Source organism: Puntigrus tetrazona, chromosome 12 (genome assembly GCF_018831695.1).
Source record: "Puntigrus tetrazona isolate hp1 chromosome 12, ASM1883169v1, whole genome shotgun sequence".
NCBI lineage: Eukaryota > Metazoa > Chordata > Actinopteri > Cypriniformes > Cyprinidae > Puntigrus > Puntigrus tetrazona.
In genome coordinates this window covers 9575904-9595974 of record NC_056710.1, presented here as the reverse complement: position 1 = coordinate 9595974, position 20071 = coordinate 9575904, and the positions used below count along the sequence as shown (strand labels likewise).

The 20071-nt window shown below is 37.8% G+C and overlaps 2 protein-coding genes across 2 annotated transcripts in view; both read left to right on the top strand.

Moving 5' to 3' along the window:
* The window catches only part of thrab (thyroid hormone receptor alpha b), a 628197-nt gene that overhangs the window by 343875 nt on the left and 264251 nt on the right, over positions 1-20071 (top strand). The window lies entirely within an intron of this gene.
* Positions 1044-19743, top strand: neurl4 (neuralized E3 ubiquitin protein ligase 4). Its single transcript, XM_043253297.1, has 29 exons — positions 1044-1301; positions 4696-5212; positions 5687-5752; positions 5850-6274; positions 6963-7074; positions 7203-7291; positions 7408-7480; positions 7560-7833; positions 7907-8088; positions 8227-8312; positions 9347-9509; positions 9589-9799; positions 9911-9987; positions 11615-11693; positions 11778-11947; positions 12068-12196; positions 12348-12493; positions 12980-13198; positions 14288-14386; positions 14463-14615; positions 14695-14859; positions 14932-15090; positions 15219-15398; positions 15841-15934; positions 16015-16122; positions 16261-16405; positions 16504-16616; positions 17455-17614; positions 17725-19743. The coding sequence occupies exons 1-29, from the start codon at positions 1059-1061 to the stop codon at positions 17927-17929; spliced, it is 4842 nt and encodes a 1613-aa protein (XP_043109232.1). The 5' UTR covers positions 1044-1058; the 3' UTR covers positions 17930-19743.

Here is a 20071-nt window from a genome sequence, read left to right as displayed (position 1 = left end):
GGTCAAAAGTTCACATATCCCTTCCAGAATTTGCAATATTTTATTTTTCATTTGCTTATTTCACCAAATTAAAAGGGATTATACAAAATGTATGACATTGTTTATTTAGCATTTACCTAAATGAGAAGTTTACAAATAGCCCACACGCGAAAAAGTTTGTAATTTGTTCGTAATTCATAAAAATGGCCTCCATTTAAAAGTTTACATGCCCTTGAGTCTTAATGCTGTGTTGTTACCTGAATGATCCACAGCCGTGTTTTTTATTGTCTAGTGGTAGTTGTTCATGAGTCCCTTGTTTGACCTGAACAGTTTAACTGCCTGCTGTTCTAAAAAAAAAAAAAGGTCCTTCAGGTCCCATTTGAGATCTATCTTTTCAGACTGAGGGACTCATATGGTATTACAGAAGATTCAAATACTCACTGACACTCCAGAGGGAAAAATGAAAAATACTACTAAATGAAAAATACTACTAAATGAAAAGGCTAAATTAGATACATGTACGCTTTTGTAAACTTTTGACCTTGACTGTAGATTACAACAAACCAAACCCTGGAACAATTTTATTTATAAAATAAATAAATAAATAAACAAACTCCTAGAACACAAAAAGGTTTATAAAAACCCACCTAATGCTTTTGGCTACGTGAGCTTATTAGTTGTTGTCAGTCAGGTTTATCTGTAATCCACTGCCATCTAGAGGACTTTTTCAAAACAAAAAAGGTATAGTTCCCACAAAGTATTTTTTAATATATATCTGTAAGATTCCTCCGTTTTTAATGTTTAAATGGGCTGAGAAAATATTTTAAGCAATTTCCAAATACAGGTCTTGATAAAGTTAGCAAAGTCATTAATTGAATCTTTCGTGTGAGAGGGTAGTTTAATTTATCACTAACTTCATTTGTGATGTTATGAACCGAGCATGTCTGTATACTCACATGTTACCTACCTCCAGCACATTTATCCAGTTTTATTATCTAGTGTACGTTTGCTGTATTCTATTTACACACTTAAGCGTTAATGCCCTGATATTTATTTATGCCGACAAATATACCCGGCCAATGGAGAGCTGCCCACAAGCGGTTCTCCGCTGTCGCAAAACGACGCTCGGTGTCGTGCACCGCGCCGCCCGTGCGAAGATGGCGGCTGAGCTGCATCCGCGCAGCGGAAAACTGATCGGTTTATCGAACTCCAACCGAACCGCTCAACGGAATCAGCCGGTACAGGAATTCAACCACGGCCTGGTCCTCAGTCGGGAGCCGCTGCGGGACCGCGATGTCTTCACTGTCCGCATCGACAAGAAGGTAAACAAGCATGTCCCACCAGAGAGAGAGAGAGAGAGAGGGAGAGGGAGAGAGAGAAATCGAGAAAAGGGTGGGAGTGTGTCAGATCGTCTGCAGTGGTTCACTGTCAGAGCTTATTCATAGGTCGTGCCGGTGGTTAGGTGTGTGGATGTCTCAGGACGTGCGTGTGCTGCGGCTTTTGAAGTCATCTGTCATGGTTTGTCAGTGCTGTTGATGTTTTGGATGCAGGTATGCTTGGCTATTCCTGGGCTGTCATTCCTCGCGATTCCATCACTATCAGATGAATCTCATCTGATCACAACAGCCCGCGTATACACAGGATATTTTTGGGAAATACTAATATGTATGCTCAATTGTAAGCCCTTGTAAACGTATACGCACACCGTGTGTTGTGTCCTTTGCTGCTGGTTTTGATTCATTCCAGTGAATCGATTCTTTTGAATTCACTGATGAGTTCAGCGACCCTTTCTGCAGGTTATATCAAGTCACTGTCTTTTCGCGAGTCGCGAGTCATTAAATCATTCAGTCAGGTGATTCGTTCAAAAACAAGATGACCAAAGCAAATACAGCATGGTCAGAGAGAATAACTGGGAAGGTTATTTTCTGTGACCAGGGGTAGGCCTGTAGGAGAAGGGAACCACACAAATATGTTTTGTCTCAGGCTTCATGAATTGTAGTGGAGGTCCTGAAATTGTTAGGTTTGCAAATCTATGACTAGAAGCGTTGCGTAAGCAATACGTCTTCCCTACAAATCATATTAAAATGAATATTCCCATTTTCCTCTCGTTGGCAATTCTCAAAACCAAAGACAGTCGCTGCCTAGATGCATAATAGGTATTATTTACGTAAAAATAATGCCATTTCACATCAACCTTGAAGATTTCAAATCTCTGTAAATAGTCACACATAATAATGAAAAGTTTATGCTTTGACATTTTCAGCTTTCAGATTGTAGTCCATTTCTTTTTACACTTTTTAAGGCTGATAGACGGTCAGCTGATTTATGTAAACGTATTTGACCTTTCTTACCTAAAATTAAATTTTTTTCCTTTTGTTAATGCATTTTGTTGATCGCTAAACAAGCATTTAGTTCATATGGCTAGTCTGTACTGTTGTCTATGGATTTTTAATTAAGAGTGACCTTGCTGTCTGCTCACGTACCATATGGCTTTACAGCGGGGCATCTCTTACACTGCCGCTGCCTCTTCTATTTGCTTTTCGCAGTGTATAAGCTGTGATTTTAATAGTGAACATAATAATGCCATGGGTGTTTTAATGCTTTTTTTTTAAATCAAGGGCATAAGAAGGCAACCAATTATCGCTTTAGGTAAGATAAACCACTGGGACTGGGTTTGACCACCCAAGCAGGATAATGTTGTATATCAAAACCCTGTTGTGTCACTGTATGATAGTTTAATTTATTATGTTACTGTGAAAAGAAAAGAATGCATTTTAGAAAGATTTATGGAAAAATAAGTTTTAACTAATACCACTAAATAAATAAACACAATCGGTCCCGTTCACTAAACATCTTTAGATTTAAATCTGTGCTTAAAAATGCTTTTTTTTAATGTATACTGTAAATTTAGACACCACTCTCTTCACATGCAGTTTTTTTACTTCCTGCTATGTTGTCCGGAAGTATGCAGTTTCGAATGCAGCCATATTCAAAGGGTTTTCTAGTCATGTTACGAGGAAATTTCATGCATGGGTATTTCATTTTTAATATGTTTAATCATTTACAATGAAAAAGTAAGGAAGGCTTGCATTAGTGTTTGAGATCTGTAATATTGTGTTAGAACTGCTTTTAAGGATGTCACACTTGGCATTGCTTGAGGACCTTGCTGCGCGTGCTGTCAGGCGAGCGTTTTTACAGTGTCATATGTTTGCTGGGAACATCATTGCTCATGTGGAATACTCCAAAAGCGTATTAAATTGAAAATGTGTTCAAGAGCTTGTGTGCATTTTGTGAATTTAGTGTGCATACAAATGCAAAGTAATCAATGCGGTTACTAGCAATTGTGACCCAATAATCTAAAATGCAATTTTATTTTAGTCTGCGCCTAACTTTTAAAAGAAATGACTTTCAATTTTTAAAGTTTGAGAAGGGAAGGGCACAGCAAAACAATATTATTGCTATTGTTCCCTGATATTATTCTAGTTTTCCTTTTTTCCTGTTTCCTTGCTTCTAGACAGATAGGAAAAAGACAATGGACAGATTACTGGTCACTTATGTAACCAGATTAGAGAAATAACTTTATCACATTCAGCGCCGCCTGTCCCTCTCCTCAGCCTGCCTTAACCCAGATACACCACTGACAGCCTACATACCATCCACATACAGACATTTGAGGAATGCAGTAGTGATGCTAAAGCTAGAGACAGCATTTCAGCGTGTAAGATAGAGTTTTGTTTAACTGAATGCTCGGGGTTTAGCTCAATTAATGGCATCTGTGGCATGATGTTAATTACCAATGAAAATAATTTTAATTCAGCCCTCAGAATGGTCGTTTGAAGGGTTTGCAGTTGCGTTGGACAAAGTCCGCGAGTAAACATTAAAAAATTGGTTTGAATGTATAGCAAGTAGCTAAAAGAGTTTCCCGGATTGACTCCAAAACGCTCTTATGTGCAAGAGTATCCAGAAAGGGAAGTACCCATCTACAAATTATTATTTACATTGGAGCTGACTCTACATGCAGGAAGTTCTTTGGTGGATGGATAACAAAGTTTAGACAAGAACAGTCCCACAACTAAAAGGAGGATTTAGACAGCTTTTATATTTCCTGCAATTAATAGAATCAATATATAATTGTTATCATTGTTATTAATATTTAATTTAGAATTTTCATGTTTGCTCTCTAGACCTTAATTATGTATTATTTTCAATGTGTTTGTCCCCTATTTTTATCTGTGGAAATCCTCATTGAAATGCTAAAATTGGTATATAGGCTATACATGCATCAATCAAGCATTTCTGAAAAAAATCTCTTTAAATGCTCACAAAGGCTGTGTTTATTTGATTAAAAATACAGTAAAAAGGCAAATGTTTTCAAATGCAATTTGTTCCAGTGATGAATTTTCAAAAGCCATTACTCCAGTCTTCAGTGTCACATAACTTTTCAGAAATCATTCTAATAGTATTTTGTAACATTATACATGTATTTACTGTGACTTTTGATCAATTTAATGTATACTTGGCAAATAAACACTGAACCCAAACATTGAGTATGTATTTTGTACATTAAAGGTACTAGGCCTAATGCTTATAAATTATCTTTAAAATTATTTTTATTAGACACATGGCTCACCATGGTTCTGAGACTTTTGAGATTATTCATAAAGAGTCAAAAAGGGATTGACTAACTGGCGAACGTTTCTATTTCCTTTGGTCCAGGTGAACTCGTGGAGCGGTTCTATAGAGATTGGAGTGACTGCGCTGGACCCAGCCGGCCTGGAATTTCCCAGCAGTGCCACGGGACTGAAAGGGGGCTCGTGGATTGTGTCCGGCTGCTCTGTGCTAAAGGACGGCCGCTCAGTCCTGGAGGAGTACGGTCGTGACCTTGACCAGCTAGGGGAAGGGGACCGTGTAGGGATCCAGCGGAATGGGAAAGGAGAGCTGCATCTGTGGGTGAACGGGCAGGACTGTGGCACGGCGGCAAGTGGACTTCCTTCCCGTTTATGGGCAGTGGTGGACCTCTATGGGAAGTGTACCCAAGTGACTGTCGTAAGCTGTGAACCCCCACCTGAAATGGAAGGGGAAGAGGATGAAGAGGTGGAGGATGAGATTGTGTCGACGCAAGCGGTGTCCATAATGGCGGATGCTTGCCGTAACCATGATGATAGGGCTGGAGCTATCATGCTGTCTGCAGCTGGTGCTACAACAGCCATGATGAATGGATCAGCAGAGGAAGGTAAAAGTAGCCCACATAATATCGAGTACAAAAACATGATCATAGTATGTGTTATTTATTTAACAAAAAAAGCATATATATATGTGTGTGTGTGTGTGTGTGTGTGTGTGTGTGTGTGTGTGTGTGTGTGTACACACACACACACACACACATAATAAAATAACATAATATATAAAATATATATGTTTATTATTTACTTTTTTTATTAATGTATTTGCATTTAAGTGTACATATGCTTGTATTCAGTGTCTAAGGAAAAGGTTATTACAGTTTGCTTGATAAGTATACCACACCTCATTTTATTGAAAATTTCTCAAAAAGGCTTAGAGAACCTAAATTATAAGAATTTTGTAGGGTTTTTCTATTTAACTACATTTTTAAAGATTTTTTTTCTTTGCTTTATCGCAGACCCTCTTGATATATCTTTGACCCAAACGTAATGAACGCATTTTTACTGTTTTGTTTTCTCATCAGTGCCTGAGGTGTCAAGGGCACACAGTCGGCCCGACAAATTTCCAAACAACTTTGAACCTGATAGTGGTACGTCACTTTTAAAACCATGGCTATTTATCATTGTAAATCTGGAATGGGAATGTTATTGTTGTATTTATCTTTTTCCTTTTTTTCCCCCTCACAGTTTTAACCGAGCACCAGTTATTTGATGTGTTCAACAATGCCATTGTCTCTCTGTATCGTTCAGAGGATGAGGGTGGAGAGGACTTGGGGGTGGGTGGGGGAGGCTCTGACTCCTCGAGGGGTGGCACAGGAAGTAGTGGTGGAGGACGAGGAACAGGAAGTGACAGTGGCATTGGTGGTGGAGGGACAGGTGGAGGCAGTAGCAGCAATAGCAGCCCAGCGGGGAGCTCTGGTGGGGTGGCGGGACTGGGGGTGGCCGCTGGCGGCATGACAACCAATGATGCACTGCTGTTTCATGAGAAGTGTGGCACGCTGATCAAACTAAGCAACAACAATAAGACGGCAGAAAGGAGGAGACCACTGGATGAGTTCAATAATGGAGTCGTCATGACCAATCGACCACTCAGACACAACGAAATGTTTGAGGTATATAATAGTTTATTAGTGTGTATATATATATATATATATATATATATATATATATATATATATATATATATATTATAAGTTCATTTTCTTGTATAGAAGGGATATATTAAATTGGTCAAAAGGGATAGTAAAGACATTTAGAATATCACAAAAAATTTGATAAATGCTGTTATTCTTTTTACTTTCATCATCAAAGACTTAAGACTTAGACTAAAAAAATATGTATCATGTGGGCGCCACCGTTGCGCTTCAGATGTCCCGACTCACTGACCTTTCCCTATCCCACCCCCACTCTTTTTCCCATTTTGCTTCTTTTCTAAGTACTTAGTACCTTTTCATTTATGTTGATCAAATTTGTTTTATTTTATTTATGTTTTAACCTCTTAAAATTTTAACTTAATGTAGTATAACATTAATTATTTCAATATAAAAAGTAATTTTTATTTATTTTTCGTTTTTTAAATTCCCTTAATAGATTTGCAAATTAAAATAACATTGAGCAAAATTTTATACATAAAATAATCTTTTTAATCCTAATTGACAAAAAAAGTGTTTAGAGGTACAAACATGGTGCAACTAATTAATAATATTATGATGCTCTTGAAAGGCAACGTTTATACAATACAAATGTTAAATAGTAAAAGTACTACACCTCTAATTATATAGCTACACTTGTCTGTTTTAGATACGCATTGACAAACTGGTGGATAAATGGTCTGGTTCCATTGAAATTGGGGTGACAACCCACAACCCAAATAATCTTGACTACCCTGCAACAATGACCAATTTACGTTCAGGTACCATCTTTATTATTCTGTCAAATAAATCCTAATTTCTCACAGAATCATTACAGTATGCATAACATGCACATGTGTGTGTTATATAAATAAATCATAGGTTTATTTGCATTCTTCTTTTTTTTAAGGCACAATCATGATGAGTGGCTGTGGGATTTTAACCAATGGGAAGGGGACTCGTCGGGAATACTGTGAATTCAGCCTGGATGAACTCCAGGTAAGTTGGCAGCATCTGTGAGTCCTATGATTATCTTGTGTAGTCTAATACTAAAGGTGATTGTTTATTTATATACAACAGCATGCCAAACATGTTTATGCGCTTGTTATTCATAGGAAGGGGATCACATAGGGCTAATGAGGAAAGCCAGTGGAGCTCTGCACTTCTACATAAACGGCATTGACCAGGGTGAGAGTAACTTCAGATCACGGTGATAAAAAAAATTCACAGTTCAGATTATTCTAAAATACTTTTCCCGAAATCATAGGGGTTGCAGCCAATCAGACCCCTGGAGTAGTGTATGGAGTGGTGGATCTCTATGGCATGGCGGTAAAGGTCACCATCGTCCACAACCATAACCACAGTGATCGTTTACGCCGCAACAATGCCATCATGAGGGCACTGTCACCTGACGTGGGCCGGCCTCGACCTGCTCTCTCATTGACCCCTGAGCCTGATGTTCCAGACCGCTTGCTCTTCCATCCAAACTGTGGGCAGAAGGCTGCAATCATCAGCGATGGCCGCACTGCTTTACGGCCTCAGTGAGTTCATTTAATCTAAAAATCAGCTTACTGCATCATGGGGCGGTTCAATAAAATCTTATTCTCTCCACAGTGCGACGGATGACTTCAATCATGGCGTCGTGCTTAGCAATCGTCCGCTGCACTCCAATGAGGTTTTCCAGGTGCGCATCGACAAAATGGTGGACAAATGGGCAGGTTCTATAGAGATTGGTGTGACTACTCATAATCCCGCCTATCTTCAGCTACCATCAACCATGACCAACCTGCGCTCAGGTAAAGTGCTGCTACACAGTTACACCACAGGTCACAACTGAAAGCTCTGCTGACTGATTAAAAGTGGCCCTGTAGCATCAAATGTAAAATGCACGAGTGTTGGTAGATGGCCAATCTAATGCAACGATATCTTCACAGGAACCTGGATGATGACTGGAAATGGTGTCATGCACAATGGAACTACAATTCTTGATGAATATGGGCACAACTTGGACCGTCTAAAAGTGAGTATCGCAGCCTGGCCTAAACGTTTCGCAGTATACTGAAATTAAGAATTTTGGAAAAACGTTAACACAGTTTTTATAAAACATAGGCTTTTGGCCGAAACAGAAAAAAAGTTACATTTAGGGGTTTTGGTCCAAATAGTTTTGAAGCGCTAAATTCACATTATTCATTTATGTTTTGAAGAGTGAAGGTTTTGTGAACACATCTGTCAAGCCCATCGCCTCCCATGTTGGTTAAACTTAACCGAATAGTGTCTCCAAAACCTGTAAGACCTTGTGAACACAAATGAAGATATTTTTTGTGAAATCTGAGAGCTTTCTGATCCTCCATAGACAGCAACGAAATTACCACGTTCAATACCTAGAAAGGCAGCAAAGGCATTGCAAGAGCCATCAAAATGTCTGTATGACATCAGTAGTTCAACTGAAGCAATGAGAATACTTTTTGTGCGTCAGGAAAACAAAAAAATAAAGACTTTTATTCAACAATTTCATCTCTTCTGTATCAAATTTCTTGTGCATTCAAGACAGTACCACGCAACATGTACTTTCCTCTCCTTGTAAACAAGGCCCAGAGCATGTATGTTCTTCGTTAGAATGTGTGTTGTGGTACTCTCATGAACACACATCGAAGACTGACACAGAAGAGAAGAACTGTTGAATAAAGTCTTTATTTTTGTTTTCTTTGCACAAAAATGGCATTCTCATAGCTCTATAAAATTACCATTTTACCACTGATGTCACATGGACTATTTTAATGATATCCTTACTACTTCCCTGGACCTTGAACGTGTCAGTTGCCTTGCCGACTATGCAGGGTCAGAAAGCTCTCGGATTTCATCATAAATATCTTAATTTGTGTTGTGTTTTGATGAATGAAAGTCTTACAGTATTTTTGAGTAATTACTGATAGCAATTTTTGTCACTTCTGAGGGTAAAAAGGTAAGACTTTTATGCCTCTTTTATCAATTATAATAGCTTATCCTGGTTTAGCTGTTTTTTTATGTTCATGCACTTCTTGTGAATGTATACAGGCTGGAGATACAGTGGGAGTTGTCCGAAAGGAAGATGGGAGTTTGCATTTCTTTGTGAACGGAGTGCCTCAAGGCCCTGCAGCCTGGAATGTTCCGCCCAGTGTGTATGCCGTGGTGGACCTGTACGGACAGGCTGCCCAGGCCACCATCATGGATGATATGGGTGCGAGCAGTAAAGAGAGAGTAGAAATGGGTGGATTGATGGCATGCAGTTCTTTTAAAAATCTTTCTCTCTCTTACAGCTGATCTCCCTCCCTTGCCTGATGACAGCTCTGAGGGCCCTACTGCCATGTCCCCTGGTAGCCCATGTTCAGTTTCGGGAGCTACAGCTGCCAACGACTTGCGTTTTCATCAGCTGCACGGCACAAACGCCGTCATCACCAACGGTGGCCGAACGGCTCTCAGGCAGAACTGCCGAAGCGAGTTTAACGACGCCATTGTTATTTCAAACAGGTTATTTTGGTTTTGGCACGAACTCTTAAGTGCTTAGATCATGCTGGTTGATCTTGATGGATCAGTCATCGATTAAATGAATATTTTATGCTTGTGTGTCTCACTGTACAGGTGCCTTCGGGATGGAGAGCTCTTTGAAATTGTAATTCAGAAAATGGTGGATCGTTGGTCAGGCTCAATAGAAGCAGGTCAGCTTGTATAAAACACTTCTTCACTAAAGAAATACCACTAACTTATAAAATACCCCTGATTTAATGAAAAAAATACCTCATACTCTCAAATGAACTGGCAGAAATGAACTAAATAACACTATTTGTTAAAGAAATGGCACTGATTTACTAAATAAATGCTAGTCAATTTACTAGAAAATAACACTAATTTACTAAAGAAATACCCAATTTACCTAAGAAACACCACAGGTTCAGTAATTAAATATTGCTAATTCGCTAACAAAATAGCGCTAATTCACTAAAGAAGCAGCCCCAAATCACTAAAAAAAGAAATGACCTTGATTAACTTAAATACCATTAATTTACCAAAAAAGTCTCTGGTTTACTAAATAATATTGGTTCATAAGAGTCTATATTCTACTGGGAATATCACTGTATTGCTGTGCTGTATTGCAGAAAACATGGTTTCAAGGGAACATGGTAGAAAAATACTGGCTCCATAAATTTAAAGGAACCGATTTATTATTATTTGGGTAACACCTTAGAATAGGAAACACTTATTGATTTATTAATTACGCCATTTCCCTCAATAAATTCCTAAATTAGGGATGTTGAATAAGGCAGTAATATGCGCATAATTAATAAATGGTTAATATTCTAGTAATATGCCTGCTAATAAGCGATTTGCTAAAGGTGCAGTATATACATTTTAGCATCTAGTGGTTGAGATCGAGTTATAAACAGACTAGACTTTTTAAGGCACAAAAGTCACTGATGCTTCTGTCACTTTTTCTCTTGTCAAGAAGTGCATTTATTTAGTCGCAGAACATCTTTACAAGCACATCAAGCTTGAGATGTTTCAGGCGCAAATGGTACTGTGCTTGCAGCACACGCTGTAGAATGTATCCTTTCATTTCAAAATAAATGAAAGGATGTGCATGCAATAAACAATTTTATAGAGAAAACAACCACATAAAATTAGCCTATAATACCAATACTGATTTAAATTCACCTGAACTAGTTTATAAAATATACTTTCTTTATGTTGTTTGTACATTAATTTAAAGATTGAGTGTGAAACTATTGCAATATAAAATTCTATTTATTATATATATATATATATAATTATTTATGTTAAAACTTTACTGCAATATGCAATTAGTTAATTTGTTTTTTATCGATTGACAGCACTAGTTTCTTTACAAAAATAAACTAATGAATTATTGATTTCTTGAATAATTAAATAAATATGTTATTGTAAATTATTACTGTTACTTGTTCATCATTGTGTGTCAGTGTTGTACTCTGACAAAACATGCTCCTTTTGTCCTTAAAGGGACACTGTACAAACATGATGGCGACTTCTATGTAAGAGGAGCCGTGGTGTATGTAGATATTAATAGCTCATCGAGTTATTTAAAACGTAATGGTTCATTGTGTAAGGTCTTTGTACACTTCTGAAAACATAGATGCATAAATTATAGTGCATTACTTTCAATAGATCCTCTTAAATATTACACATTGCACGTTTAAGAGACCCTAATAGAAACTGCTACCATCATTTCCAATAATCACTTGGTTTTGTGTTGTTTTTTTTACTGGAACCCTCAAATAAGAACCAGATTTTATTTTGTATTTTTGACAGGAGTAACCGCAATCAGACCAGAAGAATTGGAGTTCCCTAATACAATGACTGACATTGACTATGACACCTGGATGTTGAGGTGAGCTGTGGGTTGATAGGTCAAAACTACTTTCTCCGTCGGACTTGACACCTTACGTCTCTCCTTGCTCTTTCTCTGCTGTAGTGGCACGGCGATCATGCAGGATGGGAATACCATGAGGAATAACTACGGCTGTGACTTGGACTCTTTGACCACAGGCTCCAGGATTGGGATGATGCGTACAGCTACCGGAGACCTGCATTACTTCATCAACGGCCTTGACCAGGGTGTAGCTTGTACCGGGCTGCCACCAGGTCATTTTCAAGAAAACTATTTCTCCTTATGCAACACTGATGTTTCAGTACTTGATAATGTCTAACATCCTTCTTTCTTTCTTTCTTTTCTTGTTCTTTGTTCTTTTCTTTTTTTTATAGAAGTGTATGCTGTGATCGATCTTTATGGTCAGTGTGTGCAAGTGTCCATTACAAGTTCATCGGGGCCACTGGATAATAGTCTGTGTACCAGTAACATCACAGAGAAGAGCTTCCCCATACACTCTCCAGGTATTATCCTTTTTTTAAATTTTTTTATTCATAATTTTTTTGCATTTGAGGCGGTATATATTTATTAAGATGATTTTATCATTGTCAACAACACCAGTTTTAAACAGGATCGTATGTTTTGGTCTACTTTTGTGTCTTCGTCCCCCTCTAGTGGCAGGGGTTGCCCATCGCCTGCACAGCAAACATGGTAAGAACGTGGTGTTACTAGGAGACGGTTGTCAAGCGCTGAGGGTCGATGGATACGCCCATGGAATTGTGTTTAGTGCAAAGGAGCTCAAGACAGATGAGGTGTTTGAGGTGAGATGTGGCACGTGTTTTAATTTACAACTGACTAACAACGGTAATACTTTCGTTACAGTATTTTGTAAACATTAGTTCATAAAAATACAGTTCGTTAGTACATACTATTAAAAGACACAGCGTTTGATTTCAATAACGTATTAAAAGTTGAAATGAACATTTAAATAAGTATTTTTCATTGTAGGTTCGTTTTAATTAATGTAGTTCACCTAAAAGTGAAAATTCTGTCATTATTTACTCAACCTCAGTTTTTCCAAACCTGTGTGAATTCTTCTTATGAACAGACATTTTCAAGAATGTTTGCTGGTCACCAAACAACCACTGACTTCCATAGCATTTTTAATACTATGGACGTCAATGGTAACTGTTTCCAGCACTCTTTAAAATATGTGTTTAACAGAGAAAAGAACTTAAATGGTGAGTAAATGATGACCAAATTTTTGTGTTTTATTCACATACGGTCCTGTTGTTGTTCCTTTTTAGGTGAAAATTAACAAGGTAGATGACAGATGGTCCGGTTCCCTTCACGTGGGTTTGACCACCCTGCAGCCCCCTGACCTACCATCCTGCCCTCTCAGCGGCCTCTCTCCTTCGCTTACCCAGCTCAGGTCAAAGGTCACCTGGGTCCTCGCCGGCTCAGAGGTCAGGCGGAACGGAGTGCTGCAGAGACAGAACTATGGCTGCTCTCTGGATCGGCTAACTGTAAGAGATTACAGACGCATTCAAATCAATGACAAAAAACTGTCACAGTAAAGTTTTTAGATTTCTTCAAATTTTATGCTAAGAGGGAAGTCCACACCACAGTTGTGACAATGATTAAGAAACGATAACCCTGGAATCCCATTCAGAATGATTTTTTTTTTTCAACAAATGAACAATAAATCAGAATCTTCCTGATTTTAAAGAGCTTAAACATACAAAAATACACAGTAAAAAACAGTAATATTATAAAATGTTATTACAATTTAAAATAAACGTATATTTGAATACATATTAAAATTAGTATTGTCAGATGATTAGGCAAATCGAAAATACGTTTTTGTTTATTAAATATGTGAATATTTATAACACATTTAATATCAATTTTGAAAATATTTACATATATTTGCATGTGTATATATTTATATTCATTATATGTTATATTTGTATTATATATTTGATATAAAAACCATAATATTATTCTTAAATGTATACATGCATGTATGCGTATTTATATATATATAATAAATATAGACAATACACACGTTATGTAAACAAAAACATTTGTTGGATTAATCGCTTGACAACGCTAATGTTATATACTTCCGTGATGCCAAAGTAAGAAACTTGCACAGGTTTAGAACATCATAAGTATGAGTAAATAATGACAACATCTTAATTCTATTCCTATAAATTCCCAGCATACTTAATTTGAAGACAAACAACCAACAGCTGAGACAATCAAAAATGTAAAAACGTTTGCTCCAGCTGGTAAACACTTTTAAACTGAAACATGACATTGATATATAACTCACACATGCTTGGAATGACATGAGGGTTAGTACATTTAGATTTTTTGGTGAACTATTCCTTTAAGGTCCCGGTATACTTCGTTTAAAATCAAACAACCAACTGTTGTGATATTCACTTTTTTTTTTTTTAAAAAAGGTTTGCTGCAGCTGGTAAACACTTTTGAACTGGAACAAATCAGACACGAATACAAACATAAACACACCGAAAAAGAACATGGCATACAAAAAAAAAAACGTTTTTGCGAAGAACGTGTATATCATGTTATATATTATACTTTAGGTGGGAAATCGTGTTGGGGTGAAGAGATGCAGTGATGATACCATGCACATCCTCATTGATGGAGAAGACATGGGACCAGCAGCCACTGCAGTGGCGAAGGTACAAGTATGCTGCTATTTCTGTTAATATGTCAAATCTTTCAGTTTTTCAGTCTGCTCATCCACCTTTGTTTCAGAACGTGTATGCTGTTTTGGACCTGTACGGAAAGGTGACCGCCTTGTCCATCGTCAGCTCCACGCTAGTCGAGGATTCAGAAAGTGTTAAAGCTCCGTCGCTTTCGCCCGACAGCTGCAGCGAGGGAGAGGAGGACAGCACTCCCGTCAGAGAGGTGCGTCATCTCAGAGGATCACGTCATCAAAGCTCGAATGGCTGTATTTTAATACCGAGTTTTGTTTTTCAACTCTCAGTGTGAAAACGAGCCTGCACTGGTGCCCACGGTCATGACTTTTTTGGAGAATCACGGAAAAAATATCCAGCTGTCCAATCAGAACCTGACCGCCGCCAGGGTGTCGAGCTACAACCAGGGTCTACTGGTCACAGCTCAGGCTTTGCCACGCCAGCAGCTCTTCCAGGTGTTTGTGTGTGAGTGTTTTTGGAAGTTGGAGACACTGTCTGTTACGGTGCTAATTGTCGTTTTTCCACAGTTTCAGATAGACCGGCTAAATCCATCATGGACGTCCTCCCTGTCGCTGGGTGTGATTGGTCATTCGCCAGACCGCCTCAACTTCCCTTCCACAGCTTGCTGCCTTAAACGCTCCGTCTGGCTACTGCAACGAGACTCTGTTTTTCACAACTCTTTGAAGGTGAACAACTCATTGAACTTCACATCCTTGTTTTGTTTTTCATTTTACTTCATTGCTTTCATGTTTGTTTTGAATTTTTTTTAACGTTTCTTTCCATATTTCCTCCTAATTCTCTGTCATTTCCTCAGATTTGTGAGAACTATGGTCCTAACCTGGACACCTGTCCTGAAGGGACCATTTTGGGGCTGTTGGTGGACAGCAGTGGTTGCCTCCATCTGTTTGTTAACGGCATGGATCAGGGCGTAGCAGCCCAGGACATCCCAAGCCCTTGTTACCCCCTTATTGACCTTTATGGCCAGTGTGAACAGGTCAGTGCCTGTATAATCTGGCTTTCCACAAAAGTTTTTTCATAGAATGCACCACATAAAAAAGAGAGTAAGGTAACACTTTAGTATAAGGAACAATGCTTATTAGCGTGTCTAACTTATTATTATTTATTATTATTACCTATTATTATTACTTATTATTCTACCTCTGCAATCCTACCTATTAAGGAATTAGGAGTTCATTGTTAATGGTTTGTTAAATATATTTAAGAAAAACATTTCTGTTGCTATTTATATAATATCCAATATCGTTGTTTGTTCGGCACATCTATAAAAAAAATCTCTCTGTATTTTAAAAAAATCTTTAAGGCCCTATTTTAATATAAGTAAACAAAATTATTAATGAATAAAAAAATCAGAACTTCTTTATATGAAACCTTTGTATAGATGCATCGGAAATGACTGTCTCTTGTTGTATTTTTAGGTCACTATAGTGACAAATCACGTGTCTGTGGTTGGCGGGGAGAGAGGAGACATGCGTTGTCAAGGGGACATGGAGAAGGCTGATATGGTGGATGGTGCGTGATATTTGGACCCCATGTCTTATATCGGCTGTATTGTGACAGTTTTAAACACGTGTGCTGTGTGTCTCTGACAGGTATAAAGGAGAGTGTCTGCTGGACGCCGCCTCCAGAGGTCAACCCCAATAAGACGTGCGAGTACCAGGCCCTATGTTCCAGATTCAAAGAACTGCTCACACTGCCTGGTATAACTGCATTACACCTTGCACATAATAATAATCCTCTGTGGCCACAGATTTAATTTTGACTTATTAATATGTGTTTTAACAGCAGTTTGATTGTTTATGGTGGTATATATCTCTCCCTCTGTCCTCCTTTTTCAGATGGTTATTTTAATGAGGATGCAAAGTACAACCTATGTTACTGTGAGTCCTGTCACAAACTAAGGGGTGATGAGGCCTATTACAAGCGAGGGGAGCCTCCCAGAGACTACGCTCTGCCATTCGGCTGGTGCCGCTTCGCACTCCAGTCAGTTATTTTTAATTTAACTCCGTAGTCAAGCTCTGAAAATGTGCAAATTATTTCGTATTAGCAGTATTAATGAGGTATTGTCTGTATTTTAACAGGATCAAGACCCACTGTGAAGTCTCCAATGCCTTCAAGAAGTGGCATATTGCGTACCACGGCACTAGTGTAGGCTCACTTAGACGCATACTGGACCACAACCAACTCTTGTCAGGTTGGTAACAACTAATTTTTTATTTATTTTTTTAGAATTTTAAAATAATTTTTAATTTAGTCCATTGGAAATGTAATACGAAAATTGCATTACAGTTTCAACAAGTTTTTTTTTTTTTATTCAGTAAATTAATTCAGCAAAGATTTATGAAGTTGAATGAAATTGAATTGAACATGATGGTGAATACATTTAAAATAGAATTGTTTATGTAACAAATGCTGAAACCTGAATAAAATGTAAAAAAAATCAGAAAATTAAATATAAAAATAAAAATTAAATATAAAATTCTACAGTGATAATGTTTCTTGAGCACCAAATCAGTAAATTAACACTGAATATTCAGCAGCCATTACTCCAGTTTTCAGTTTTGTCATCACATAAAATGTCACTTTTAAATGTTAACATAGAAAGTAGTTATTTTAAACTGTAATATTTTACAATTTTGCTATTTTACCAAATATATGTTATATGCAATTTTTCATAAGCAAAATTTTGTTTGATTATTTATAATTAATATTAATGTTAAAATAAATAGATTTATATACATATTTTTATAATATTATAATTTTAGTATTGTAATATAATTATGTATTTATTGTTTATTATGTCTGACCTGTATGTTAAATATCATTATTTGCTATAATCTCTGATAATCAAAACAGCAGGTTAATTTCAGGTTTTCAGCCCACGTTCTTTTTCATTTAAAAGGTCTGAATTATCCTTTTGTTTACATATGCCAAAAAAAAAACCAACAGCAAATGATCTGATAATGAAACGTGCGGATGTGTGAATTAGAACAAATCTGCGCACCTGAGCTTATCTGTTTTCCCTTGAGCAGAATCGTCCTCGATTTTCTCCTTGTCCCCGGTGAAGACGGAGGGTCACGGCAGCTACGGGGAGCCCGAGGAGAACAGCGCCCCGGAGCGAGAGATTCCCCGCGTGCAGCTTTCTCCAACCATGCGCTACTCTGGCCTGGAGGTCTTCGCCCCCAAAGTGCAGTGAGTCAACAGCAGCGCTTCTAGAGAAAAAGAGAGACGGGAGAGAATATATAGCATGGTGGTCTAGCAAATGAATTTGAAAACGATGACAGCTGCTCTTTTCCTTGCAGATTTCGAGACCCGCGTTCCCTCCGCTGTCACCAGGCCCAGGTGGGCTTCCAGGTGTGCGTGCGGCCGGGCTCCTACAAAGTGGGCCCGACCTCGCTGGGTATCAGCGAGCCCCTCGATCCTCGATTCAGCAATGCAGAAATCGAATGGATCACCAAGGAAAAGGGAGGCACGCTTCTGTACGGCCTGCTCATACGGGTGGAGTAAAAACAGACTCGAGCGAGGATATCGGCATCATCTTCCTCGCTATAAACCAAATTTCAGCGCAGCCCCCCCCTCAGGCGTTGAGGACGAAGAATCGTTTCGCTGCACCAAACTCACTCATCTCTGCATGTTTCAGACATACTTTTGTGTTTGTTTTGTTTTGAAGGAGGGTGATGATAATCCCCAGAGACAAAGACACTGCCTGCACTTTATGTTTCGGACACTGGTGGGCGATTTTTAGTCTTTCTCATTAAATTAACTGACTGCAGGCTCTACGTTTTTTTTTTTTCTTTTCGGTCTCATACATCTAAAGCTATATATCACCCTGTCAGTTTTTGCTTTGAGAGCCTGTTTTTCACACTGAAATAAAACTGGACCGAAGCAACGCTAAACCACCAATTCATAGCACAACCCTGGATTTATACTCATGTTTTTCTTAAGACTTGCAACGGACAAATCAACCTGGAAATAACCAAGACCTGGTTCAACGACAACGTCAACACGATAAAGGATGCAGCAAAATCACCTTATCAGGAAGAAAATGTTATTTCATCGCTTTCCGTGTTTACTTATGTTCCAGATTCTCCTCTATATTTGGTTTTTATAGCTGTGTATTTATTAACAAATTACAGCAAACAGTGTTTAGTCAAATGCAAAGTAAAAATGGCTACATAAAGACAGGAAGGCAAGATTTTTTTTTTTTTGTGAATACACGTGTATATATATAACCATTTATGGAGTACCAACTAAAATCACTTCATAGGACCCAAATTGTGACATAGTTTAACTGGATGAATACAAACATTTCGCCCCATTCCCCACCCCAAAGCACTCTAAAATATCTGAAGAAAAGAGTTTAAGAAGCTGTATGTGTGTTTGTGTGTCCGTTTTGGCCAGATGTGCATCTCGATAGTCTTTACATCATTCGCTGCCCATTGTTTAAGGCCAGTCACCTGTGGAAGTCCTTGTCTTATGTTTAAAATGCTTCACTGCTTTAGATGTTGTTTACACATGGGTTACGTTCGGAGTTCGTCTTTTGTTCGTTTGCTGTTGAGCCCATTTGTTTACTCACAAACGTTAGCGTAAGAACCGGGATGCGAGTGTTTCTGAAATTAATAGTGGCAGGTAGAAAAACTCGATGGCAAGCTCTGTTTATGTTCTGCGTTTAACATCCTGTTCAACAATAAGGACTGTTTATTCAGTTTATTCGTACATCAGGTAGATGCGTCTAGACTCATGAGGAATTTTGGGAGATAAAGACGTCTACTGGTATACCTGACCCCAGAGTTGGTGTTTACACTGGGAATGTGATTTGTTCATAATTAATTGTTTACTCCATGCTAGTTATATTGCCATGTTTTTTGTATCCTCTTTTGACTAAGATTGCACAAATGTAAGCCCTTGCTGGAAAAACGTTGACAAAAAAAAATAAAATCTACTCTTTTGATTGTATCTAGACTTACAGTACCCTCTGTGAAGGCATATCTCTATCCATTTAGGGTTTTTTTTTTTCTTTCTTTTTTTAATTTTGTTGCCAATATGACATACTTGAGTACATTTTGCATTAGCAATCCCGCTTTATTGCCAAGGGCGATGTCTGAATGAATGCTTGCTATGTAAATCAGAAAATGTGAAAACACAGGGTTCGTGTCGGCCCATTGCTGCTTTTCAGTTGTTTGTATTATTTGTTTATCTTTGTGTTATTTTTATGTCTTTATGATGTGTTGTACAGCCTGTTACATAACACTAACATTACCTTCCTGGTTTGTAAGAAAATAAAAATCCAAAAAAGAGACAGTTATGCACAACATGGAAAATGTGTCCGTGTCTTTCATTAATTCAAATTTTAATATAGCTCAGATCTCTCTCTCTCACACACACACTCACACTTTTAGAGACTTTTAGAAGTGTCTTATGTCCACCAAGGATGCATTTATATCAAAGATATATCAAATAAATATTGCAATGTAAAATAAGTTTTCAATTTTAATGTTTTTTTAATATAATTTAGTGATAAAAACCACTGACATTGCATCAACATTTCTTATTATCAGTGCTTTTCTTGTTTTGCTTCCTAATATATTTTTTCTGTGGAAACTGGCAATTTTTTTAAAATATTCTTCAGTTAATATAAAGTTCAAAAGA

Excerpts from the sequence above, each read along its gene's own strand:
- neurl4 (XM_043253297.1), top strand. The coding sequence starts at position 1,059 with ATGGAGAGCTGCCCACAAGCGGTTCTCCGCTGTCGCAAAACGACGCTC. Across the intron at positions 5,753-5,849 it reads CAACTTTGAACCTGATAGTG|TTTTAACCGAGCACCAGTTA; the intron begins GTACGTCACTTT and ends TCCCCCTCACAG. Across the intron at positions 6,275-6,962 it reads GACACAACGAAATGTTTGAG|ATACGCATTGACAAACTGGT; the intron begins GTATATAATAGT and ends TGTCTGTTTTAG.